At 37.3% G+C, this 26,852-nt stretch overlaps 1 protein-coding gene across 3 annotated transcripts; it reads left to right on the forward strand.

Moving 5' to 3' along the window:
- The first annotated feature begins 325 nt into the window (after positions 1-325).
- On the forward strand, positions 326-26,852 carry Abhd5 (abhydrolase domain containing 5, lysophosphatidic acid acyltransferase). 3 transcript variants are annotated; one of them, XM_026408054.2, is made up of 8 exons: positions 365-452; positions 9,185-9,337; positions 10,016-10,101; positions 13,300-13,672; positions 22,048-22,202; positions 23,034-23,145; positions 24,970-25,156; positions 25,743-26,852. In XM_026408054.2, exons 3-8 carry the CDS (start codon positions 10,092-10,094, stop codon positions 25,830-25,832), a joined length of 927 nt encoding a protein of 308 aa, XP_026263839.1. In that variant the 5' UTR covers positions 365-452; positions 9,185-9,337; positions 10,016-10,091; the 3' UTR covers positions 25,833-26,852. The 3 variants fall into 3 exon arrangements, with proteins under 3 accessions (XP_026263838.1, XP_077651800.1, XP_026263839.1); XM_026408053.2 differs by lacking the exon at positions 9,185-9,337 and having other exon boundaries at positions 326-452; XM_077795674.1 differs by lacking the exons at positions 9,185-9,337; positions 24,970-25,156 and having other exon boundaries at positions 326-452.

Genomic DNA, 26,852 nt, shown 5'->3' on the forward strand with positions numbered 1-26,852 from the left:
TGGTGAAGGCCAAACCCATCAACAGGGAAGGGATGCACCTTAGTCCCAGACTACCAAGTGCTCGAACGGTATGCAGCTCTTAATAGTCAGTATTACCCGGGTGACCTACTTACAAATTCATTATCGAATGAGTTTCTACCTAACTCTGTCAGGTGAGTCTCACCAGTTCTTCCAGGTTGACTCTGCAGCAGCGGGTCGGGTGGGACAACGCATGCGCAGATAGTCAGACAAGGGGTGGTGGTGGGGGGGGGAGGACGAAGCGGCTGGGCACGCGCAAGCGCGGGCTTCCCGGCGGATGTGCGGCGCATGCGCGAGCGGAGCGGCCTTAAGAGCGGCTGCGGCCGGGGCGGCGCAGTCGGCCCGTCTGCCGGCTTCCAAGCTTGTCCAGCTTCTTGCGCTGCGGCGATGGCGGCGGAGGAGGAGGAGGTGGACTCTGCAGAAAGCAGCCAGGGGTAAGTAAGTACGGCCGGCAGAAGGGTGCGTGATTCTCGGGCAGCGCCCAGGACTTGTCCCCAGCTTGGCAACGCCGGGCAGCGGCCTCGTCCGGTCCGATGCGCGTCCGCGCGGCACCCTGACGTGAAACCCCGCGCGGCTCTGCCCGGCGGGCGCGGTCAGCACCAGCCCCCGGGGCGTCCGAGGTGACCCGCTGCGCCTGGGGCCGCCGGCTGTTGTGTAAATAGCTCAGCGAGGCGGTTGGGTGGCTGCGTTTCTAGACCCGCTATGGGACCTGGCCCTGCCCGGCATGGACAGCTGTGATCGGCCGTCCCCGCAACTGTCCCCGAGTCACTGTCCGCCTCCTAGCGCCTCTGGGTGTTGAAGTTCACGCTGTGCTCGGTCCAGCTAGGCAAGACGGAAAGTGCCGCGGGCGGATCATCCCTAAAACCGGGGAAAAGGGGGCGGTGCCTCCTCCGCAGTCCTGGAGAAACAGCCCCTGAGAAGCGGGGAATTGGGGTGTCCAGGGAAAGGGGTCTGGGAAGTGGGCGTGTGGCTTTGAGTTCTGACTTCAGACTTTATGGAAAGAAGGTTAACCCCTTCTTTCCATAAGTTCAGCAGTGAAAATTCATCTTTCAAATGTAGATCCTTTACTTCCAAGCCCCGCTCTCCTTACTGGAAAAGTGTGTTTGTGTGTGTGTGTGTGTGTGTGTGTGCGCGCGCGCGCGCTTAACTCCAAAAAAGACTCTCACGTGTAGGAAAGTAGAAGGTGAAGGGCATATCTGATGTGAAGGTGTTTTGATAGAGGTAGACTAAGTATTTTTTTTTTATATCCACAACTAATTTCATGCAGTTGTGTGTAGAAGAGGAGTAGTTGGTTGTTGGAAAAGTTTAATTACCATAAAGATTATTGCTTCTCCAGACTGGTACTTTATGTTGGAGAGTAAAGTTGTGTACTTTTCCCTTATAAATTAAATATTTTGACAATAGTTCTACTTTAGATGTGTGGAGGAATTTTTATAAGAAACCTAATCTAACTGATAGATTATGGAGTATCATGAAGACAGGGGTATTTGGAAAGATTGCAGTAGGGGGAAATTGTGAAATATTAGAAACTAGGTTCTTCTCTGAGTTTTGTTTATATAATGAAAGGATCCACTGTTTTGCTTTATTAATGAACTTCCTTGTTATACAGAGATGAGTTGATGAATGTCATGTGATGGCAAGTAGGAATCCAGCTGGTATCTTGTATTCCTATCAGGTTTGTCTGAACATTTTTGCCTCTTTTGGAGATTTCTTACAGGTGGACTTTGTAGTCTTGATGTTGTAGGGTTTGAGAGTCCAGAACACAGCTGTTAAAAAAAAAAAAAAAAAAGGATATATGGCTTTGGTGATGGCTGGAGGTCATTGAGGGCACACCATTAAAAATCATTAGCAGCTGATGAGCTATAGTCCCTGAATAGAGGTGGGCCTCCCTGGTATTCTTGGCAGTACACTTGAGCAATGTCCGGTGTCCACTCTTTACCAAGAGGGAGAGAATGCTATGTTCCTTTTCCTACTGGTCATATTAAACCTAAAATCCTAGGTATTCCTGTTCCTATTTTGCAGTTGAAATTGCCACCCATGAGTAATAGGGCTAAGTTGGAACCTCTTTCCTCTAGCTGTCTGGATTTAGTTTAAGGCATTTCCCCCATATTTGTGCTGCTTCTCACTTGGATTGGGACTGATGGGATGTTTGGCTCTTGTTTTGAGTCAAGTATCCTAGACTTAAGATGTTTAGGGTTTAGGTGGTGTATTGGTTTGAATGTCCTACAAGGCTTCACATGTTGAAATTAATCTGCATCATGAGATATTAAGAGGGTAGAAACTTAATCAGTGTATGATTTTTAAAAGTAGGGCCTTTGGGAACTGATTAGGTTCAGAAAAAGTCTTTAGGGTAGAGCCCCGATGTGTATCCTTGTAGTTTTATAGGAAGAATGAGAGAGAGAAATCAGACACATATACATACTGTATACTCTTGTACTCCCTGACTCTTGGCATGTGATTCTCAGTGCCACTCCAGACTTTTCCAGAAAGAAGGTCAACACCAGATGAGGCCCCTTAACCTTGTGTCTCCTGAATTGTGAACCAAAATATTTCTTTTCTTATAACTTTGTCTGTGATATTATCTTATTGACAATGGAAAACTGACCAATACAGATGGGGAGATGACATTAACAAATGAAACAATTATAAAACAGTCATCTGACAGTTTTTTGAAGTGTATAATTTTTGTCTTTTCCTTTGTGGCTCTAAGAGAAGATGGGCCTGCTGGGGAGCCATTTTTGCTTTCAATATCCAACCTTTTTAATTGCAATACAGTTGAGAAAGTGATATGTAACAGGAGCAGGATAGACTTCTGTGAATGGCTGTAAGGTTGTCCCAGAGAATTAATAAATATCAATGAAGTTTAGAGGAAAGTTGTCACAGAATAGCTCATTTACAGGATAGACCATAAAATGGATTGTTTGCAGTGATATACTAAAGTTGATTTATGCCAGCAAGCCATTGTTAAATTTTTAAGAATTTTGCAGCACAAGCCATTGCTAAATTCTCGAGAATTTGACCAACCATCAGCAGCTTGAAATGGACTGTGGTGGGAGTATTTACAGTGTGAAAATCATTAAATGCTATAAATAAAATATAAATAAAGGATTTTTCTGTCTACTCCATGCCTCAGTTGGTTTGCAAGCATCACACAAGTTTCAGAATTTGAATGTAGTTCTTTGTGTTGGAGCTAGAAGAGTGGATTTCTCTCTTATCTTAAACAAAACAAAACTATTACAATCTATTCCTTCCACCTGCTGCCATCTCCCCTTTTGTAACCTTTGCCACCTGACTTTTTAAAAATGAAGAAACTCCTCAGTGCCACATCCCATTGGCATTTTATTTTTCTCAGCTTTTCTTCTTGGATCCTTTTCAGTGTTTGATACCATGATAGCTACTTCTTTTTGAAACTCTGATTTAGACATTCTACCTCTTATGACATTTTGCTTATTGTCTTACCTGATGGGAACATTAAACTTTTTTTATTAGGTTCTCTTAACTATATTTATTCTCCAAGAGTCTATCTTCATCTTTGTTTTTACTTTGTTTACTCATTTTATGAACTGTCTCATCTGTGGAGAAGACACATCTCTCTTTATATTCTAGTGCCATTTCTAATTGTTGGATGTTTACATCTGATTTGTTAAACTTAACGTATTCAGACCTGGACCTTACTTGTACTGTACTTACTCCTAAACTAGATAATATAAAATCAGCAGTTCTTCTTGACTTCCCTACTTTTATTAGGAAAATTGCATTCTTTTGTTTATTGTTTTCTTTAGTTTATGTATTTAGGGTAGATACATTCTTCTGATCATCCAGAATCACAACTGTGACATTACTGTTGATTCTCCTTCGCTCCCTCCCTTGCCCCTGAATACCAAATCTCTTACCAAGTCCACTGGATTCTAAATGTATCTCTCCTTTCTAGTCACACTGTTACCTGGGAGCCACCTGGTTTAGACCCTCTTTATTTCCTCCTCTGGATTATTATAAACTCAATAACATGGCTTTTAGCATAGCTCATTTCATTAGATACTTTTATGTTTCCAAAAGGACCAGTCCTGTTTGCAGCACAGTAACATACAGTGTGGCTTTATTATATGTCCCCCCCCACAGTGGCTTTATTATATATATCTTTAACCTGACTTTAAAGCTCTTTGTAGGCAATGCAGCTCCCACCTGGCTTTTTAAAATTTTTTTAGTTGTTAATGGACTTTACTTTATTTATATGTGATGCTGAGAATCAAACCCAGTATCTCACACATGCTAGGCAAGTGCTCTACCACTGAGCCACAATACCAGCCCTACCACCTGGTTTTTGAGTCTTTTTCCCTGAGCACTATACTTTAGCTAAGCTTTAGGTTTCTGAGTCCTGAAAATGGCCCTTGCTCCCCTCTCATTTTACTATGGTTTGATTAACATTGTTTTCTCTAACCTCAAACAATTGTGATCTCCCTTCTCTAAAGGTTCATAGTATTTCTTTAAACTTTATTTATGACACTTTATACTAGGAAACATTGATATGTTTTTTATTATATATTTGTTTTGTCAGCTCAGTGAGAACAAGGCTTTTGTCTTACATATATGTCTGGTAGACCTTAAATTGGCTTTAAGCTTCAATACATTTTTGTTTAATTAAGCCTTCAACTATTGTAAATTTATGCTGATACAAACATTAAGATAAAAAACTTAGGAGTTTCCTATACATTTTGCAGCTGTGTGAATTATGTTTTTTCATCATAAGATATACAGAAAAGTTTGAATTTGAATAGGACAACACTTAGGATCATGAAATTAAATTGTACTGGGGTGAATGGGAATAGGATTCTATTTCTTGACCTTAGTTGAACCAACCCATGCCTCACTGCTGTGCCTGCTCTCCAAAATGCCAATCACAAGCCAGCAAATGCAGATTTTAGTCCTGTGACAAAAGTCCTTTAAACAAAAGATTGTAAAGTTCCAGGAGTGATCCACTTAATAAAAGGCAACACAGGATAAATATTTCAGAATTACAAGTGTCTTTGAAGGAGTCTTTAAAGGCTTGAACTGTAGTATTTATAATAGCTATTCTGAAACATTATATTGGCTTAAAAATAACCTTCACTAACTGATAGACTAAAAATTTAGTTAGACTAAAACTCTTTCAGTCTAATCAAAGCATGGTTCTGTAATTCCTCACTCCTGATTGTGAGTTATCAAAATAAATGCATGGAGACATGATTTTATTAAAAATAACTATTCTGTTTGAGACCCAGGATTTTACACTGTTATTTTTTATCTAATCTATAAGTTTATTTTAGAACTAACAAAGAAATGTTACTCTGACTTGTTAAGCTATGTAAATGTACACAGGTAGCTTCTTCAGGTTTGTTTGAAGGTGAAGTCATGAAAAGGTCTGACTTTTTGAATGGTCTGTTTTGCTGTGTGAGGGAAGGTAGGAAACAGTTGGCTGGAAGAGGGAGGGATTTTACCAGCACATGGCTTGTCTAAAACACTGGTTGACCAGCAACAGGTCTTTTAAAATAATAAACTAGAAGTGGTGGTGGATGGGTGGAGTTAGAAAACTCTTAAGTAATGTGTTAAAATTAGAGGTCTGTGTTGACATTGATTTGATGGCCAGTGATAATTTGAATCATTTAAGTATCATTTATCTAAAATAAAATGGTGTGTTAGTCACTTAAGTTGTAGTTGTATGAGACAGTCTTTTTCTCTTTCCTAAGAATAGAATTTAAGAAGTCAGTTCCCAGGAAAGAAGACCTTTCAGTTGTATTATAGTTTATAGTTTGAAAGTTTTCAATTATTTATTGGTTGAGGGATTATTTCAGAACACATATATTTATACTTCAAATTAATCCATATATTAATAATAAAAATCAAAACCTCATGATTTCTTTAAATGAGATGGATTAGTGTGCTTAGTTTAGTTTGTAGAGAACAATAATAAACTTACATGATTTTTTTTCTTGACTGTACCAGTATAGTGTTGGAGGCTATTTTAAACAAAACTATAATCTAATGAAATCCTTTTTACTTATAACCTGATTAGAGATGTTATTTTAAGTGGCCAAGAGTGTGTGGAAATTGGCCAGACTTCTGTATATTTTCTTCAGAATACTTTGAAACCTCTTTCACTATTTCATAATATTTATAGATTGTGCAATTCAGGTTTAGTAATAACTATAGATATCTAGTCAAATGTCTTGGAGAACAAAACAGGATTACCAGGAAACTTAAATGTTCATGGCATGGGGTACAAGTACAATGTTAATAATATTGGAAAACAAAAAAAGATTAGGTAGAAGGTTACGGGGGGAAAAAAACTGGAGTTCATCTCTCAAACTCAGGATACTTAAAATCAGATTCTCAAATAAATATACTCTAATATGTTCAGCACATTTCATTTGACTTTCCTTAATGATCATTTCTAATGTGGTCTTTTAAAGTTTTCCTTAACTCAGAAGTCTGCTTATTATTTTTTTTTCTCTGTTTCCAGCTACAGTGGTTACAGAGCAAGAATATTTTTATTTGGTTTTTGATTGAATGCTTTAGGGCTTGGGTCTTTTGCCTTGCTAGTAATACTTGTCAGGGGCCAGCTGATGGGCTGTGTAGGAATCCTTTTGGGACACATTCCTAAGCCTCCTTGGTATTACAGATGTTTACTTTTGGAAAGTTAGTCTCTGTGGTGATTGGCTTTTTTCATATTACAATGGATACTTCGATCTCCTGAAATCTGGGTCTCTGCAGTAGATGATAGTGCTTACTCATTATCTGCTTAAATAAAATAGAGGAGTTAGGTTTTGTCTTTCAGTTCCCACCCCCCAAAGCTATGAGGAGGTAGTCCTGTATCTGTTTCACTGTTTTATGGATGGACCATATGAATTTTTACTTTAAGGTTTGTGACCTCAGAAGAATGGCTAGAAATATGATAGGCTATGTCCTTAGTTCCAGTCTCATGTCCTTGGTTCCAGTATTCCACATGCTCAGTCTAGGGAATGCTGAACAACACTGAACGGCAAAGAAGATTCAGTGGGAAGCAACAGAGGTCTTTGAAAGTGAGGTTAACTTAACCAAAGATAGGAGGTAGGGTTGGATGGGTTAGTTTAGATGGTTGAAGCAACAGATGTAGGAAGATAAGGTGTGGGAAGCCTTAAACAAAGGGCAAGAGCTAAAGGGTAGATAAGAGAGATCTTTGTTTTTCATTCTTTAGAAGTGTTCCTTTGAACCTATTAGGCATATATAACACTCAATCCTGCAGTCTATCTCTAAGACAGAGGTAGAGGACAGTTTCTATAAAACATTTATCATCTGGTTAAAGTAAACCTGGACAGAAACATTGTCAGGGCTTAGGGGAAAAGTGTTCTATTACAAATGAAAACAAAATGTTTTATTATATTAAGAATAGATTTTTTCAGTTTAAATATACTTGAGAAAAAACATTTAAAAAATGCTTTGATGAAAAGGCTGCTGTGCACATGAAGAGAGATGGCCCCTCTTCTTGTGGTTAAAGAGCCCTAATTTTAAGTTAATGAATTACATTTACAAACTCTTGAGTTGATTTACAGACTCTGAGTTGAGCTGGTTATTATCATGGGCAGACAGTTCCATCCTTTGGAAGTCCATTTTGTGATAAGTAGTAAGTTGGTGGAGGTAGCCCTAATTCCCATATTATAGACTGGTATATAACTTTTTAAATTCAAGTACCTTGTACACCAGAGGTATTCGGAGTCTGAATTATTTTTTGAATGTAATTTTGTTTAAAGACTGAAACAGAGATTGCAGTTGTGTTTTCTTTGCTCCAACTTTATGATGTCAATTGGAGCAATAGTTGATTACAGTTCATTTCACTTTTTTTTTTTTAACTGACCTCTGATTCTCTCTGGCAAAGCGATGATTTTGAGAGATATTTGCTTAAGAAAGTTGATGAGATTGAGTTTTAAGTAATTTCCTTTTGGTGCTAGATCATATTATTACAGTCAGAGACCTAATGACTGGTCAAAGAAAAAGGAGCTTCAGCTCCGTGATAGTTTACTAAAAACAACAACAACAACAACAAAAAACCACTAAAGGTCATGATCTTTAAAATTTTAATTGTTTATTAAACAGTTTTTTCAATAACTAAAAAATTGTTGAATGAATTGAAAAATTAATTGCTGAAGCCTTGAATCTTTTTCCTAGATAATTTGTAAGTAGGTTTATAAATAGACTAATATTAATGTTTTTTATTGTGTTTATACATTGAGGATAAATTGTAGGTAACATTTGCAAGGGATACTTAGAAGTCTTAGCATCTTTTTATTTTATTCCACAAGGATTGAAACTGACAGCAGAGAACATTAGAATAGAGCCTTATTATAATACAGGCTGTTATGTTTCTTCAGACCTTTTCTGTACATACTATTGCCATAATACAACTGCTTGGCTATGAAAGCCTGAATAAGTACATCTACTTATAGTGTTGTCCTTTGATCCAGTGTGTGTGTGTGTGTGTGTGTGTGTGTGTGTGTGTTACGTAAAGTAAGTGATCAGAACCTAATATCTGCACTTTTTTGTTGTTATTCTATTTTCTTTAACATAAATGCCCTGTCCATATGCTATTCATGTTAAAGAACCTGTGGTACATCAAGTACTCACTGCCTGTAGAAATGAACCTAGAATTGACCTAGAAGTCTCTATTTGTGTCATTTACTAGCTGTATACCTTTGGACCAAGTGTTCTCACATCTGTGAGGGGGAGAATTCACACTGGGAATACCCTGGATTGTAAGTGACTTAATCATTCAACAAGCATTACTTATTGAGTACCTATTATATATAATATCCAGAGAATGACTACAGAGAAAGGAAGCGATGTAGGATGAACCTACAAAGCTTAGAAAAAGCTGGGTGCTAGATCAACCTTTCCAAAATTTAGCACATTTCTCACACCTATTCTTATTCATGTTGTTCTCTATCATTATAGTGGCACCCTGAGAAGACTGGGGATCCTTATTACACCTTTATATCCAGCTAATCACCAAATCCATTGTGTTTTGCTTTTAAACATTCTTTGGCCAAGTGTTCTTGTCTCTAACACTGTTGCCAAGAAGGGGTTCAGGATCTTAATCTCTCATCTCTCTCTAGTTGTTGATCACTTTTCCTCTTCTATTTAACATTTCTTTCACCAGAAAGTTCTTATTTTGCCACCACATACCCAGCCCTTGTCAACAGTCAGGTAGATGACTACTGAAGCTCTACCTTGTCTCAGATTATTCCAGTAAGCTTTTGGTCTGCTGCTGCCAGGCCAGGAGTTGAAGGCTCACTCTATCCTGGCAAAGTGTGTAAGTTCTACATCTTTCTTTACCTGTTGCCTCAGATCTGCTTCTTTGTTTTCTTTCTTTGGCTGTGTTCTGAAAGATGCCTGGGTTGTTTTTTCAACTACTATTTACTGAAACCCAAAGCTCTTTTGTTTTTCTGTTAATAGTTATCTAGTTTACCCTAGGCAGATTGTACACGGGCAGCTCTTTGCATTTGTATTGAGGGTATGTTACTATTCTTTCTCATGAGATTTGAATCTCTTTCTTTTTAACTTTGATTTTTAATAAGGGTTCTCTTCTCTGAACCCCAATGGCAATTACCTTTTGCATTTGCTGTGAACCTGCCATTCAAGAAACTTACTTAGTCTTTAAATGTTTTATCAAGAGGCTGTCTTGGATTAGAGGGAATGCTTTTTTGTTTTTTCTTGTTCTGCCCCATTTAGCCTCAACTGTATTATTTGGAATCTGTCCTTGAAGATAGACTTTGATATCTACTCGTAGGTATACACACAGGCTGAAGTTGCATATCTGCTTCCCAATATTTTCTACAATGCTTTATACCTATTAGATGACTTGTGTCACTTGTAGCTCACTATCACAGAGATATAGGATTCCACTGCTGCTTTTCTTCTGGATGTGTAATAGTTGAGAGTTGAGAAGACCATAAACTCACCTACTTGCATTTTGTTTTTGGTACTCTAGGTCAGGATGGCTAACGGGTTGGCTCCCTACCTGGTGCCCTACATCTACATCACACCTTAAAGAAGCTGAAGAGAAAATGTTAAAATGTAAGGTTTTCTTCTTGAAAGTTCAGAACTATTTACTAAAATTGATCCAATATATTGTATTGCCTAAAACTGGAGATAAGATTCTATGGTGTGTCAGCTATTAATAAAAAAACTTTTTCCCTCTTCTATGTCATCAGCAAGTGCCAAAATGTGGTGGGCCAGTGATTCTCAACGCTTTTTATTTTATTTTTATTTTCTTTTATTTGTTGCTCAAGACAATACAATGATCTTGACATATCATTGTATTCAAATAGGGTATGAATTCTCATTTTTCCACAAGTACAGATTGCAGGATCACATTGGTTATACATCCATGTGTATACATACAGCAATCCCAGTGTCAGTTTTATTCTGCTGCCCTCCCTATCTCCCCCTCCCCTCCCCTCCCCTCTCTCTACCCATTCTACTGTGACACTTCTCTCTCTCTTTTTTCCCTTCCCCCTCACACCATTGTATATGTATTTTGTGTAACAATGAGGGTCTCCTTCCATCTTCCATGCAATTCCCCTTCTCCCTCCCATTCCCTCCCACCTCTCTTCCTTGTTTAGTGGTATTATTCTTCTCAGGCTCTTCCTCCCTACTCTGTTTTGAGTCACCCCCCTTAAGTTTGTAAGGACCCCAAGGAGCTTTGTTTATAGGTTATTGTTACCAATATTTGACATACTAGAAATTGAAATTGAATAATTGAAAATGTTAATGCATTAATTTATTTGAAAATAATAATAATAAATCTGTTGCAAGTTAAAATAAGTTACAAAAAATTAGCTACTCTCCACAAACAAAAATGTAATGAAGAAATTAACATTTATATGTTTGCAAGTCTCTTTTCTATCTGGCTTAACATAAGGCATCTGGATTCTTATATCTGCTTCTATATTCAGTCTCTTGGGTAACAATTATAAAATCTCTAGAAAACTATATTCTCAGAAAATGAGAATGAAACAGCAAATGAAAATTTACTATTACTGCAAAAACAGTTTGATTTACTCAGAGGATCTTAAAGACCCTTCAGATGTTCCCTAGTATGTACTTCAAGAACAGATTCTAAGGCTGGGGTTGTGGCTCAGCAATAGAGTGCTCACCTCACTCATGTGAGACCCTGAGATGGATCCTCAACACCATATAAAAATAAATAAACAAAATAAAGATATTGTGTCCTTGTATAACTAAAAAAAAAAAAAAAGAAGAAGAAGAGATTCTAGATATTACAGAGCATAGTATAATAAAACAAGTACTAGATTAGAATAACATAGCCCACATCAGCCACCACTGGCTACAGGATCTTGGGCCACTTTACTAATCTTCCTATTTCTTACCTTATAGTAGGATTATCCATAGAGTACTTACAGCTCTAGAATTCTAGGATGCTTTAGTTATATGTTTATACTGGTGTGGAAACCTTTTTTTTTTTTTTTTTTGGTTATTATTTGTTTGTTTCTTATGAGCACTGAAATTTTGTCCAAACTTCTACTGTTAGGGCATTCCCAGGTGGGTATAGTTTTAAGCAGTGGTATTTTTTGTCCAGTTTTTTTCTGGTGATGCAATTTAGGAGAATGGATTAGCAGTGTGAATTATATACATGATTATTTTGAACATATGTGTAGATGTTTGTTCGCACCTATTTTTTGTCCTGTTTACCATTAATGAATTTTCTTGATGTGTATTTGGGGATTCAGTGCCTAATTCGGGTCACCTAGGAAACCATCTTACATGAATTTTTAACATAAAAAATTAATTTCTACTTTATATACTTAGATAATCTTGCTTTCTACAAAACTGGGAAAGTAGTCATTATGGCTTACAAAAATAAGGAATTGTTGTAAGGAGATTAAACAGGGTGCTGGACATTCAATAATTCATTTAACAAACATTGATTCCCTATTCCTGGTACTAGGGGTGCAAATAGGAATGAGAATTGGTCCTTGCTCCAATATCAGACATGAAAGCAAGCAACTAATACAGTGAGATAAGCTCTCTACTAGACATTACAGATAATTTCTATGGGAATACTCAGGCAACTGTGTTCAAAATGATGAAGTGATTCAGCTCTATACTAATGCCAGATCACTTCCTTTTCTAAATTAGTGGCACACCTCCCCCCCCCACCCCCACCCCCGCTTTAGGGGCATGGTAGCTGGGAATATTCTGAATGAATGCTAGATTTCTTCTTTGCCACCATGTGAATACAAAACCTGCAATTATTTCTTTGATGATTAAAGAGCAGAAACTCCTGGTTCTCCTTGTTTTGTCTACTACAGACAAATATGCATAAATAATTAAGGGATATAAAGTGCAGTTATTCAGTTGATAGTTTAATGTAAATGAATCTCAGATTTAGTTTCATCTATAGTTCATTTTAAAGGGTGTTCATAGTCTTTAGTCTTGTGGTATTGAACAAAAGTAAGAGTTTTGTTCTATGAGATCATGATTATTTATACTTTATGGACAGTGCTAGACTTGAACTCATGTTGCCTGATGCCTTATGCTAAGGAGTTCCTACCATACATACCCTCTTACCTTTTTTTCTACTAAGCATTGAGATGACTTAATATTTCAGTTAAGTGTTTAATATGGATATCTTTTTTTTTTTTTTAACAGTATTGGGTATTGAACCTGAGGTACTCTACCACTGAGCTGCATCCCAACCCTTTTTGGTTTTTTATTTGTGACAGAGTCTCACTAAATTTCCTAGGCTGACCTCTAACTTTGAAACTCAACCTCTTAGAGTAGCTGGGATTACAGGTGTGCACCACCCTCCCAGCTAATATGGACTTCTGACATCCTTGCCTAAATTCATGAATCTTTCCATGATTCCTTCAAACTTGACTTCAACATTTAGTGCTTAATCCTGCAAATCTTCTACAAATTCAAGGTGGAATTCTTTTGTTATTGTCTGCTAATCAAGCATTCTAAAAATAATGGGCTCAGTGACCATCAAGTTCTTTGCATGTAATACTAAGTCGAGAGGTAATATGATTTGCCAAAGACTGACCATGGTTGCTTGAGGTTTGTCTGATCATTTAAAATTACTTGTTTCAATAAAATAATCTTATTATTTTTTAGGGCTAAATCAGTAAAGGCTAAAATCATATAATTAGATACCACATGGTTTCTAGATTACTAATTTTTTTATGCTTTGAGTATCTCCTTCTTAAAAAGAGATGAAACTAAACAAAATTTCTCTTATGTTTTCATTAGGTGTCCCCTGCACTTACAAAAAGGAACCTGTTCGTATATCTAATGGAAATAGAATATGGACACTGAAGTTCTCTTACAGTATTTCAAATAAGACTCCACTTGTTCTCCTCCATGGTTTTGGTGGAGGTCTTGGACTCTGGGCACTGAATTTTGGTGATCTTTGCACCGATAGGCCAGTCTATGCTTTTGACCTATTGGGCTTTGGACGAAGTAGTAGACCCAGATTTGACAGTGATGCAGAAGAAGTGGAGAACCAGTTTGTAGATTCTATTGAAGAATGGAGATGTGCCCTAGGATTGGACAAAATGATTCTGCTTGGACATAACCTGGGTGGGTTCTTGGCTGCTGCTTACTCACTGAAGTACCCATCAAGGTAAGTGATGGTGACAGAAGAGAGGGATCATCACCTTGGCTTCTAAGTGCTGGTCTCTGGTTTCCATGTTTGGTGATTATTGTTGTCTGAGACTTACAAGATGAACATTCTCTTGAAGGACTAATATAGTAGCTGAAATAATGATATCAGATTTTCCTATTATATAAGCTATACATTGATAAGTTTGATAAAGGACTCTATAGTTGTTATTTATAAATGTATAAAATTTAATGTATGATTTTAAGCCACAAGTCAAAATTATTGTGATACTATTATTTATTATTATTATCATCATTAAACCTGTGGATCTAGCAGGCTTTTCCTAATCATTTCTAAGTTGGAATGGGTATCACAAGGTTAGAAGTTTAATATCTAGGAACTGTGCTATCTTTGTGGCTTGGAGCAAATCATGTAACCTCTAAACTTTCCTTCATAGTGTATTTTGCATGGTTTTTGATACAATTCCCTGACCTTTCTCATTTATAGAACTGTATTTCAGTCATTGAATTAATGAATGTTTGCTTCAGAACCTTTCTAGCATTATTTCCTTTCTTTACCTTAGTTTTTTATGCTATTTCCTATTCATGTTGCTACTCTGAGAGGAGGTTACGTTTGAGTATAAGAAAATCAAAGAAAAACATCATTGTTTTGCTCATCTTTTGGAAAGAAACAAAAAAATAAATATCAGCATTTTTGTATTGCCAAGGTATTTTTCCATTTAATCTAATCTTTAAATCCAGAATTGCAACAGTCTTTGACTTTGAGGTCTGTGAGTGAAACATGGGATGATGGTCATTTTCCCAGTGCCTGTATACACCTGTGTATGAGGCCACCCCATTGCATAACTCCAGAGTGTGTAGTTCTACACAGCATTTGGCATGTGGGGCAGCAGCCCTGTATGCCAAGGTTTTCTTCCTCTTGGCAGAGACACTGTTTCTCCACAGATGCATTAGCTAAACTTCAGCAGTAATACCTAGTAGAGAGATTACAGTTCTGTATATGCTAGATAGTAATAGTCTTGTCAACTGGCAGTTCTGTTCTTTCAAAAGAAATCCAAATGTTCTCCTAATTAGCATTTTGGGCTTATTCTCTTTTGATATTCTTTCTTAGTGATAAACATGTAGCTATGTTTTTAGAAAAGGAGGAGAGGAAGTGGATAGTTTCTTGGTGTAAGATAGCAGAGCTTTTTGTGGGACTTGGCCTTTCTTTGTTTTTTTCTTTATCAGGTGTTTATTATGTCTGTTGTGGTATTTGTATCTCAGGAGGTGACATGGGATTCTATTAGTTAGATGCTGGTCATTAATTCTTAGAATTTTGGCCCTTCATAGTTACCTACTGATTAGATTGGTTGTTAAGATTTTCATTTTCATTTATGAAATGCTCTAAAGAAATAGGGAGACTTCAGAGATCCAGAACAGAGTGAACACTTAAAAACTGTCAATAAAAAAGAACAGCAACAAGTATCTAAATCAGAGCCAGTGATCCCTGCATTGGACTGACTACATTTTAGAAAATGATTTTTTAATGGTTGTACTTAATGCTAGAAATAAAACTTGAGTACTATCTGAGGAACAAGAACCACTAAGTAATAGGAATAGATGGATGTGAGAATGCTTAGAATAATTAGCATGTCTTAAATTCCTATGGTTGCCACCAAAATGTTATTCTCAATTAGAGTGTGTTGGACCTTTCAGGCTATATCCTTAACTGCATAAAACTTAAATTATTAAGCACAAGTTAGTTTCAAAATGATGACATTCTCTATCCCAATTATGTGGGATATACTACAAGTATATGTGTTCAAGTAACCTGGAAGTGAGGTTTAGCATTTGGTGTTCCTTCAATTTGACTCCACTACTGAGCACACAGCTGACAGTTCTCTAGCACACACACAATAGCTCTGCTGCTATCAAGCAGTTGACTTTCTATCAACAAAGCAAATGCAGAACCAACTACTCTAAATGTCTCATCCCACTTTTTCTTGGTCCAGGTGGCATTTTTATTATGCTGTCATGAGATTAAAGTGAATTTTTTAATTGAGTTTCAGAAAGATTTGGGGATTTGGGGAAGAGGAGAGGGAAAGAGAGGGGTTTGGAGATCAGTGGAATTCAGATAATTTCTTTTGTTCACTGCACCTCTTCTCTCTCTCTCTCTGCTTTAATTCTTTTTCTTTAAAAAGAGAATGTCTAAAGAGTTAGCTGAGCTCCATTCATATTACAAATTTGTTTTGCTGGTGCAATAGCAAATGCCTATAATCCCAGCAACTCAGAAGGCTGAGGCAGGAGGATTGCTAGTTCGAGGTCAGCCTCAGCAGTTTAGCAAGGCCCTAAGCAACTTAGTGAGACCCTGTCTCAAAATCAGAAATAAAAAGGACTGCATATGTGACTCAGTAGTTAAGAATCTCTGGGTTCGGTCTGGGGATGTGGCTCAAGCGGTAGCGCGCTCGCCTGGCATGCGTGCGACCCGGGTTCGATCCTCAGCACCACATACCAACAAAGATGTTGTGTCTGCCGAGAACTAAAAAATAAATATTAAAAATTCTCTCTCTCTCCTCTCTCACTCTCTCTTTAAAAAAAAAAAAAGAATCTCTGGGTTCAATCCTCAGTACCCCTCAAAAAACATTTTATATCACTTCTTTTTATTTTTTTATTTTTTAAATGTTCATATCAAATTTAAGATTTTTATATATTTATTTTTTTACTTATAGTTGGACACAATGCCTTTATTTTATTTATTTTTATGTGGTGCTGAGGATTGAACCCAGGGCCTTGCACATGCTAGGCGAGCCCTCTACCACTTAGCCACGACCCCAGCCGACATCTGTCTTTTTATAATAAATGGTATTAACCATATCTAATTAAGGGAATACCTCTCTGCTTCATCATGTCTTTCATTGGTTCATCCATCAGGCATATGCCTATTATTTTGCTATGTGCTAGAGTGAGCAGAAAGAAACAAAGTCCAGAATCTCGATTTGTATAAATTTTACACTATGTTGGGAAAGCGATGCACATTAAACGTTCATATAGTAGTATAACAGCTGTGATGAGTGCTGTGTAGGGAGGTGGACAGTGTTGATAACCTGACGTGGTCATGAGGTGCAGTAATAGTTCCCTGCAGAAGTACTGCCTGAGCTGAAGTCTCAAAGGGGTGGAAAGAGAGTATTCTAGGCAATGGGACAAATTCCAGAGGGCCTGTGCTAGGCAGACATCTGGACTTCCAGAAAGGCCAGTGTGACTTGTTATCAGAAAAGTTATGAGCTGGGGCTGGGGATGTGGCTCAAGCGGTAGCGCGCTCGCCTGGCATGTGTGCGGCCCGGGTTCGATCCTCAGCACCACATACAAACAAAGATGTTGTGTCTGCCAATAACTAAAAAAATAAATATTAAAAATTCTCTCTCTCTCTCTCCCTCCCTCCCTCCCTCTCCCTCCCTCCCTCTCTCTTTAAAAAAAAAAAAAAAAAAAAAGTTATGAGCTGCTTGGGAAGTGATTTCAGATGAGTACACACATCCAAGCTTCTCCCTACAAACAATCTTAGACATTGTAGCAAGACAAATGAACTAATAACTAGAGATGCCATCTACAAGTTTATTAGTAGATTAATGTGCTGAGTCACAAACAGTAGGGCCACTCACTGTATGAGGTGTCTTGGGCTGCCATCTGTAAAACCTTCTTTATAAGGTAAAGTAAGCCAGCAGTGGTAGCCAAAGATAACCATCACTTTTCTTTGAACTGTGTGCTCAGTTTTTCCTTTTCCCTTCCTTTCTACCCTTGCTGCTCAGGACTTATACAAAGACTGTTGATGTTTTATAGGTATTGGTTATAACCTAGGGAAAAGGAGATTGTGGAAACTTTTAACTTAGAAAATGTTTAGCAGAGATCCAGTCTGAAGTTAAAATAAGTAGGTTATAACCATTCTTCACTAATAAAAGGTTTTCAGATAATTTTTTCTTGAATATTTTCCCATTGACCTTGCCTGGCTCTGTCTCCTGATTATGCAGACCTGGGCAGAGCTGTTCTTGCTGGGTCCTCTTGAGAAGAAAAGCTGTTCCACTCCACCTGGAGTTGGAGGAATTTAGGTCGTTCTCTGCAGGCCTTCCCTGTCCCCCTACCCACAGTGGACTGCAGCTCATGGGGATATGTAACTTCTCTGAGAATGCCTTGTTTGTGTACTGACTTAAGTTCTTTCAGATCTTTTTCCTTGTTCCTTTCCTTTTCCATAAATCGATTTGTTTTTGCTGCATTATGTCTAATTGGTGGTTGAATTTCATGAAGGTCAGATTTATATACCCTTGTTAGCATTTAGACAAAATCAAATCTTATCCCAGTGTTTTGGTGCAGGTGTTATCCACAGCTTTTTCATTAAAGCTGTAACTTGCTCATCATCTTCAAACTCAAGACAAAATTCTAATGACTAATATTGAGAAGAATGCCTTTCTGTATTTCAAAACAGATGGACTGTTCTCTTTTTCCTGCTCTGCTGGTTCATTGTTTTTCCTGTAGTTTAATTCGGTCTCTAGTTCTTGATCAAGATTTCTTGATAAGATGACTCACATATGCTGTGTTGTTAGACCCATTCCTTATCCTAAATGTGAACTAAGAATCCCATCAGGGTGTCCTCTATAGAATATTCGAGAGTAGAATGTGGGTAATTGTCATAGTTTAGGTATGCATTAAAACCAAGTGAGGAGGTAATCTTTAAACTAAGGGGTGCTTATGAAAATTAGAATCTTAAAGCACTTTTTAGTGTACTCTTAACCACAGGACAGTAACTCAGTGGTGAATTGTTATGCATTTCCTATGAAATAACACCAGGCGATTCTTGCACACCTAAGCCTGCAGAAGTACAAAATAGGGAAAGAAAAGGAGAGTCAACTAATTTGCAGATTATGTTCCTATTAGCCATCTTCCTAAGAGTACTAAACTAGCAAAAAAAAAAAAAAAAAAAAAAAGATGAAATAAATACCCATTATGTTACTGCCATCTATTTACACAACTTTTTCTTGAAATAAATAGCTTGCTACTGGATGGGGGGAAAATGTGTATTTTGTGTTGACAGGTGAGCTCTGAATGCCACCTTGAGCATAATTTTGACTTCTCTAGTCCCAGTTTTCCTTTCTTTTCAGGTTGTCATTCAGCCCTCCTCACTTTGCTTGAGCAAAACTTTTTTTTGAGAGTAGAGAAGTGCTGAGAGTTAAAAACATAGACTAGGGTTTAAGAGTGGCCGGAATATATCATCATAAACATAGTAAGTTCCATTGGAGCAGGGGTTATGATTCGTTCATTGTTTTACTCCTGTTCCTGAATGATTGCTCAACACAGTCAGCAGGCAAGAACTGCCTTTTAAATACATGGTATTCATCAGTTTTTGTTATCATTATTGTTTTCTTTTTTCTTTTTTAAAAATATTTTCTTGACTTTGATATTTCTTTATCATATACGACTTTTTAAAATTTTTTTTTATTGGTTGTTCACAACATTACAAAGCTCTTGACATATCATATTTCATACATTAGATTGAAGTGGGTTATGAACTCCCAATTTTTACCCCAAATGCAGATTGCAGAATCACGTCGGTTACACATCCACAATTTTACATAATGCCCTATTAGTAACTGTTGTATTCTGCTACCTTTCCTATCTCCTACTATCCCCCCTCCCCTTCCCTTACATCTTCTCTCTCTACCCCATCTACTGTAATTCATTTCTCTCCTTGTTTATTTTCCCATTCCCCTCACAACCTCTTATATGTAATTTTGTATAGCAATGAGGGTCTCCCTTCATTTCCATGCAATTTCCCTTTTCTCTCCCTTTCCCTCCCATCTCATGTCTCTGTTTAATGTTAATCTTTTCTTCCTGCTCTTCCTCCCTGCTAGAGAGAGTGAGAGATGGAGAGAGAGAGAGAGAGAGAATTTTAATATTTATTTTTTAGTTTTCAATGGACACAACATCTTTGTTTGTATGTGGTGCTGAGGATCGAACCCGGGCTGCACGCATGCCAGGCGAGCGCGCTACTGCTTGAGCCACATCCCCAGCCCTAGTTGTAGAGTTTTTAAAAATTATTTTTAAACATTTTTGACCACAATCCTCAGTTACAAATTGTGTGTGTGTGTGTGCGTGTGTGTGTGTGTGCGCGTGTGTGTAAAACAAATTTTGTGGGACAATACTTATGTTTGTTTTTTTCTATTCCAGATATTATAGTTTTATTAAAAAACACACCAAACTGGCTTTTTACCCTCAAAGTGGATTTTATTAACCATGAATAAGTAATGGCCTGTGAGATTAATAAAACAAATACCACCATAATATTCTAATATTGTCTGGGGAACCAGACCAACTCTTAGGCTTACTCTATAATTATACTTTATAAGATGTATATATCATTATAGATACAGAGCAAAAGAAAATGTGGGAAAGCATAATAATCCACATTTACTGAGTATCTGCCATGTGCTAAAGCACCATGCTAGGTTCTGAAGACACAGAATTGAGCAATTCTTGTGCTAATTTACTCCTTTATAAAAGCAAGAAGAGGTTATTTGCCTAGTATATGTGTGCTTTGCATAATTTATTAAATGACATTTTTACATAGGGGTGATATTTTGAAGATTATATTAAGCAAGAGAAGCAAAAAGTAAAGTAAAAACAGAACTAGAGGAAGATGAGACTTCCCTTCTTCTCTCCTCCCACTTCTTGGGTCAATAGGTCAGAAAGAGTCTAGAAAAGACTAGACAGAATCCCTTAACAAATTTGTAACAAAAACTTAATCTTTTAGGATAGGGTATGTTTTAATAAAGTGTTCATTTTTCTTTTTAGCAGATAATTCAATGATGAATAATATTGGCTATTTCCCAACTTGAGTCCTTGCTGCTTACAGCTAAATGGCTGATTGTCAATTCCTCTTGCCCCTTACCTAGACCCTGTCCCAAAATATAAAATTAGAAGAATTGGGGATATAGCTCAATGACAGAGCACCACTGGATTCAGTCCCCAGTACAACAAATAAAATCTTTCCAAATATATGGAACTCTTGTGTCACATATCTCCACACAGATTCATAATTATATTCCATAAATCTTCTCAATTCTTTGAAATCTAGGGTCCCCTCTTAAAGCTGGCCTAGAGGAGAGAAAGCCTGCACAGTAACTTGTTGCCATCTGTTAGTATGCTAGAGTGGGAAAATGTGGGTTTTATCCCCAGTTCTACCTTAACTAGCTTTGTATTCTAGGGCAGGTTGTGAAGATATGTCTCAGCTTCCTTCCCATCTGTGATTGAACCAAGTATTCCCCAAGGACCCATGGAGCTCTGTGCCGAGTCTGTGTTCTAAAGCTTTCCGTTTTAAAAAATGCAATCAAAGTAAAAAACTCTAACTGATCCTTACATGTGCTGACAAAAATAATAAAAGATTTGATATAAGGAATAATGCTCTCTGTGCACGTTTTAATTTCTTTCTGTTTCAGTTATGATTTTAGAATCATTGTCAGTTCATCCTCTGGAGATTTTGGCGGGCATTTGGATGTTTGGGTGACAGCTGAACATTGTATTGAATCAGAAAACCTTTGTGCTTCGTTTAGAATCTTTATGATATATAAAAGCATGACAGCCACATGAAAGTACTCTGGTAGTTCTGGTTTTTCTTCATTATGAAAAAATTTAATAAGATGGAAAAATTAAAGCTATTAATGAGATGTTTTTATATGAAATTAATGTATCTGTTGAGTAAAAAAGAAATTTGGGAAAGGATTAGAAACAGAATGTAATGCCAGTATGTCATGATGTCACAAGTAGGGTAGATAGACTGGACATCTGGAATCTTGTGAAAAGGAACAAACTAAAGGACACATTTTTACTTCATGTTACATCATTCTTACATTTGTGAGAAAGTTCACTTAAACTTCTTTTGAACCCACCTTGACTTTTCTTAAAATTGTTAGAATGTTTGATTCACGGGAGATTATTGTTGGTATCTGAGGCTATTTTTTTAAAGCACAATACTGATCTTTAGTCATTTCTCCAGTGTCAACCCCAAGATATATGGAATCATTCGATTTTTCTGAGTGGTTATTGATCTGTTTCATCTGCCAGAGTGTAGCCTAGACAAGTGACCTCTTTTCTCAAATAATACAGTTTTGTGCTCTGCTTTTACACATCTTTTATTATTGACATAAATATTTTAAAATTAAGTCCTTTCTCTACCATATATCTCTCAAATTCTACTGAGTCTCAAGAGTTTATGTGTAATAACCAGTTTAGCAATCAGTTTTCTCTTTAACATGAACATTTTTGAAAGTGGTCTATCTTTATTGTATACATTGTTAGTTCTTTGAGGTTTAGGGTAGATTTACCAAATGAATTTGTCTATTCTTTCCTCAACAGGGTTAGTCATCTCATTTTAGTGGAGCCTTGGGGTTTTCCTGAGCGACCAGACCTTGCTGATCAAGACAGACCAATTCCAGTTTGGATCAGAGCCCTGGGAGCAGCACTGACCCCCTTTAACCCTTTAGCTGGCCTCAGGATTGCAGGACCCTTTGGTGAGTGCTCATATTCCAGGAAAGCAGAAGGTTTATAGATTAGCAGTTTAAGAGGCAGATGCTCTCTGCTTGTAGTGGGGCTGGCAGAGATGATATAGAGTATCAACTGCGCCATAAAATTGTTGGTGGAGTAGGGTAATTCTTTTGGAGATAGGAAGGAAGGAAGGAAGAGTCACTAAAGAAACAAAACCTTGCCAGAATAGTGGGTGTTGGTATAGAGAGAGAAACTAGCCAGGGGCTAGGCCCCAGAAGGAAAGGCTGTGGTTGGAAGAGGCATCTGCTCTTCAGCCTTTATCCCTGGGGCCTTGCCTCTGCTTCACTCCTCAAGAGGAGTGTGGCATCAGGAATGACCTCAGCAGGGAGTGTTACAGTGTTCCAAACAGAAATTCTTTTGAGTTTATTTTCCCACAGAAATATTTGTGTATCCCACTTCACTTGGTGCAAATGCTGGTGTGTTGTAATCCTGAAGGGGATACAAGTTAGTAAGTTAATTTTATGTACCAACTGCTCTGTTCATTGGTCATGTTCAAAGAATTCATTTTCCTACAAAAACAAGTCCTAGAAAACTAACGTATGTGTTTTTGAGCTCCTAAAGTGCATCTGTAAGTCAATATACAGCACTCTTTGATTCTTATTTTAAACTTCCCTTAGGGAAATTGAGGAGAACAACTGCCAGGAAATGTGCTTTTTCCCACCTAAAATATGTATTTGAACACACGTAGATGTGTATACACATAACACTTATTATATGAGCAAGCACTAAAACTTTCTATATTATTTAGTTATAAGTTATAACTTAAAATATACATGTTTTTATTTCTTATTAAATAGGTTTAAGCCTAGTTCAGCGGTTAAGGCCTGATTTCAAACGGAAGTATTCTTCAATGTTTGAAGATGACACTGTGACAGAATACATCTACCACTGTAATGTACAGACTCCAAGGTAAGGTTAAATTCTAAATTTACTTGTGTGTGCAAACTTTTTTGTTTTTGAAGTTTTCCTTTTAAATTTATTTAAATAAATTTAAAAGGAAAAATGTCTAATACTTCTTAATTACTCATATATTAATAGAGTGCCCACTATATAAAACATTGTTCTGAGTTCTGATGGGGGATTAAAAAAAAAATAAGATGTACTTTCTTTCCCTAAAGTGCTTTTTTGCATAAGTTGAAGAAGCCTCAATCTTAGAAATCCTCCATTTTAGGAGGTGGTTGGGCTGGGAATTAAGAAAGCTAAAAAAAATATTTCCCAAATAGTATAAATGTTCAACCAGAAAAAGGAGTGCTGTTTAAACAAAAGTAAATGGTCTCCTGCACCATGGATCTTCTTAGAAACTTTACTATACCTGAGGGTATTGAACTTCCCAAGTTCATGGGAAATGCTGTGTAGGAGTTTAAGTTCACTTGATGATTGCACCCTTTACTGAGCAACTCTTAACATCTGCACATCAGCATGAGAAACAAGGCTGCAATTGGTAAGGACTGAGTGAGGGTTGGGTGGAGGGAAGGAGGGATTCTGCCTGTATATTGATAGTGATGAGAGAAAATATACAAGTGTGTGCATAGTAGCAAGAGAAAACAGGGGGCCAAACATCTTTTTTATAACATATGACTTATGGATGAATGTTGGGTGCAGGGTTCCAGTGGAGAAAGTAATCTAAAGATAATGGAGAGATAGGAAGACAAAGCTCTAGAGTTTCTAGAATGGAGTATAAAGAGAAGAATACAATTCTTGTACTTTATGGTATACCGATTATTGGGGGAGCCCATTTTTAAGATTGAGCAATTCTGGGCTACATCTTAAACAGATACCTCAGGCAGTTTCTTGTATAGGTTGGTCATGAACCACACTTTCACAGACATGCTACCTCTTTTTTTTTTTTTTTTTCTCCTAAAACTAAGAACTGGACAGAAGGCTGAGAGGCTAGATGTAGAAACATCCTCCTTCCTTTTTTATCCTCTCTCACTTTCGGAAGAAAATATGACCACCTGCTTCATTGAACAGAGTGAGGCCTTGGCAGCTATTGGTAGTTGTAGTCTCAGTCTTTTCAATAAAGAAGATTAGAATTTCTCTGCCAAGAGTAAGGGAGACTGGAGGTTTGGAATCCTCAAAAAATTGAGTTTTTGTGACTCACTAGGCTGTCAGGTCTGGTGATTAAAGTCTATACATTTTATTGACTTGTTACAGCAGTTTTTAGGGGGCTGTTCAGGAACATTGATTGGTTTTCCTATGTGAGCTTGGGGTTTTAGGCTGTACCCCTTCTCATTTCATGATTACATGTGCCTGTGTAGTCCTCATTTGTTGTCTTTCTTATGATGTAACTTGGTTTGTAAAAGGTAATTCAGAACAATGCTGAGTCCTTTAAGAATGACAGAAATGACCAGGCATGGTGGTGCATGCCTATAATCCCAGCAACACAGGAGGCTGAGATAGGAGGATTGTGAGTTTAAAGTCAACCTCAGCAACTTAGCAAGGCCCTAAGCAACTCAGTGAGACCCTATCTCTAAATAAAATATAAAAAAGGGCCAGGGATGTGGCTTGGTGGTTAAGCACCTCTGAGTTCAATCCTTGATTTAAAAAAGAATGACAGAAATGGACGTATCATGGGAGTTAGTAAGAATATGTTCTTTATTTAACTGTGATATTTCTGAGATTTTTATTAAATGCTGGAGAAGCTAAATGTGGATGTGCTTTGATAGAGGTGAGACTGAGAAGCATATTCATCTCTAAAAGTTAAGCAATGTGGTTTTTTCTTTCCCCTTAAAGTGGTGAAACAGCTTTCAAGAATATGACTATTCCCTATGGATGGGCAAAAAGGCCAATGCTTCAGCGAATTGGTAAAATGCACCCTGACATTCCAGTTTCAGTGATCTTTGGCGCCCGATCCTGCATAGATGGCAATTCTGGCACCAGCATCCAATCATTACGACCACATTCGTATGTGAAGACAATAGTAAGTGTGTGGCTTGGTTTTTAGTTTTTAGTTATAGGTGAAATCTGTTTGATGTTCTCCCTTAAATAAGATTTTGGATCATAATGATTTCACAAGTTTCACAAGCAAACTGTACCTGCAGCCTCAATCAGAGACTGATCTCACATGTGAGATCTTCTTGTCCCAACAGTGAATTACCTTTCTTGAGGGGCTTTCTGGTCTCTATAGAGAGACTAAAAGAAACACTGGTCCAGTAGCATCTCTGCTAACTCACACCCTCAAGACAGAACATTCTCCTTTTGTTCTGTTTCTCTGTTGGCTCATTCACTAGTGGTCAATTTAGAGTGCGGTTTTTGTTTTTGTTTTTTTTCTGGGGGGAGGGTGGATATTAAAATTTTATTAAGATTAAATAGATTTTTCTATTTACTTTTAAATCTTTTGGATGGCAATACTTGATAGTTAACCATAGCTCAGTCTTGCTTATTCTTTTACCTTATTTTTTTAATGTAGTGAGTCTCACGTTTATTTTTAAGCTTCCTTGCTTAAATATCACTGTGTTTTAATAAATGCTTGTACACACTGACCATGACTGCTTTTCTTTCCCCAGGCTATTCTTGGGGCAGGGCATTATGTATATGCAGATCAACCAGAAGAGTTCAACCAGAAAGTAAAGGAGATCTGCAGCTTGGTGGACTGAACACACTGAAGCCTTTGTAAGAACACCTGTTGACTGATAGAATTCTTGAGCAATAATCTACAGTACGATGAAGATTGAGGAATGCAACCCAAGAACCAGGCAGTCTCCTTGACTGCATCTTGCACATTTCTTTTTAAAGCCATTTGCACATTTAAACCCGTTAGTGCCTTCTAGAAGAATGACTTTCCTTTCTCCTACACAAAATTGAAATACACAAGAGACTCAAAATTTAATGGCTTTAAATAAAAGGTTATTTATCCCTCTGTACTGAAAATCTGTAATTTTTCAATTAAGATTTTTTTCATTTTTACCTAACTTTGCTGGTCAGGTACTTTTAATATTACAGTCTATCTTACAAATTTAAAGAAGTGGTTTCTGGGTCTGTTATGTTATATACTGTAAAAGTACACTTGATTTTCTTTGTCTGATTGTATTTACCACATCTAATAACTGATATAATTAATTCAAATTCAATTTATTTTTTATGTAAAAATGTGTCAGTTGTTTAGACTACTTCATCTGATTTTTAAATGGTGTGACAAGTGCTGGATATGTAGCTCAGTGGTAGAGAGCTTGCCTAATATACAGGAGGCCCTGGGTTCAAACCCTAGCACAGAAAAATAATTATAATAATGATATTCTAAAGATTAAATGGAGGGCTGGGGATGTGGCTCAAGCGGTAGCGCGCTCGCCTGGCATGCGTGCGGCCTGGGTTCAAATCCTTAGCACCATGTACAAAGATGTTGTCTCTGCTGTAAACTAAAAAATAAATATTAAAAAAAAAAAGATTAAATGGAGTGACAAAATAGGTTTTTAGTTAAAAGTATGGGATTCAATCACTAGCATTAATTTTTTAGTTTTCCTCTGTTTTATATTTAAAGCTGCAAACCCCATTTTTGGCATTTTAAATGTGATACAAACTGCAACAGCATCACTCCTGGGAACCTTCTATGTATGACACTGTTCTGTACTTTTAAGGAAGAATGACATTAATGCTTAAGGGATTCAAATACTGAAAAA

This window comes from Urocitellus parryii, chromosome 3 (genome assembly GCF_045843805.1).
Source record: "Urocitellus parryii isolate mUroPar1 chromosome 3, mUroPar1.hap1, whole genome shotgun sequence".
In the NCBI taxonomy this organism is placed as follows: Eukaryota; Metazoa; Chordata; class Mammalia; order Rodentia; family Sciuridae; genus Urocitellus; species Urocitellus parryii.

Excerpts from the sequence above, each read along its gene's own strand:
- Abhd5 (XM_026408053.2), top strand. The coding sequence starts at position 406 with ATGGCGGCGGAGGAGGAGGAGGTGGACTCTGCAGAAAGCAGCCAGGG. Across the intron at positions 10,102-13,299 it reads TGAAGAGAAAATGTTAAAAT|GTGTCCCCTGCACTTACAAA; the intron begins GTAAGGTTTTCT and ends TGTTTTCATTAG. Across the intron at positions 25,157-25,742 it reads ATTCGTATGTGAAGACAATA|GCTATTCTTGGGGCAGGGCA; the intron begins GTAAGTGTGTGG and ends TTCTTTCCCCAG.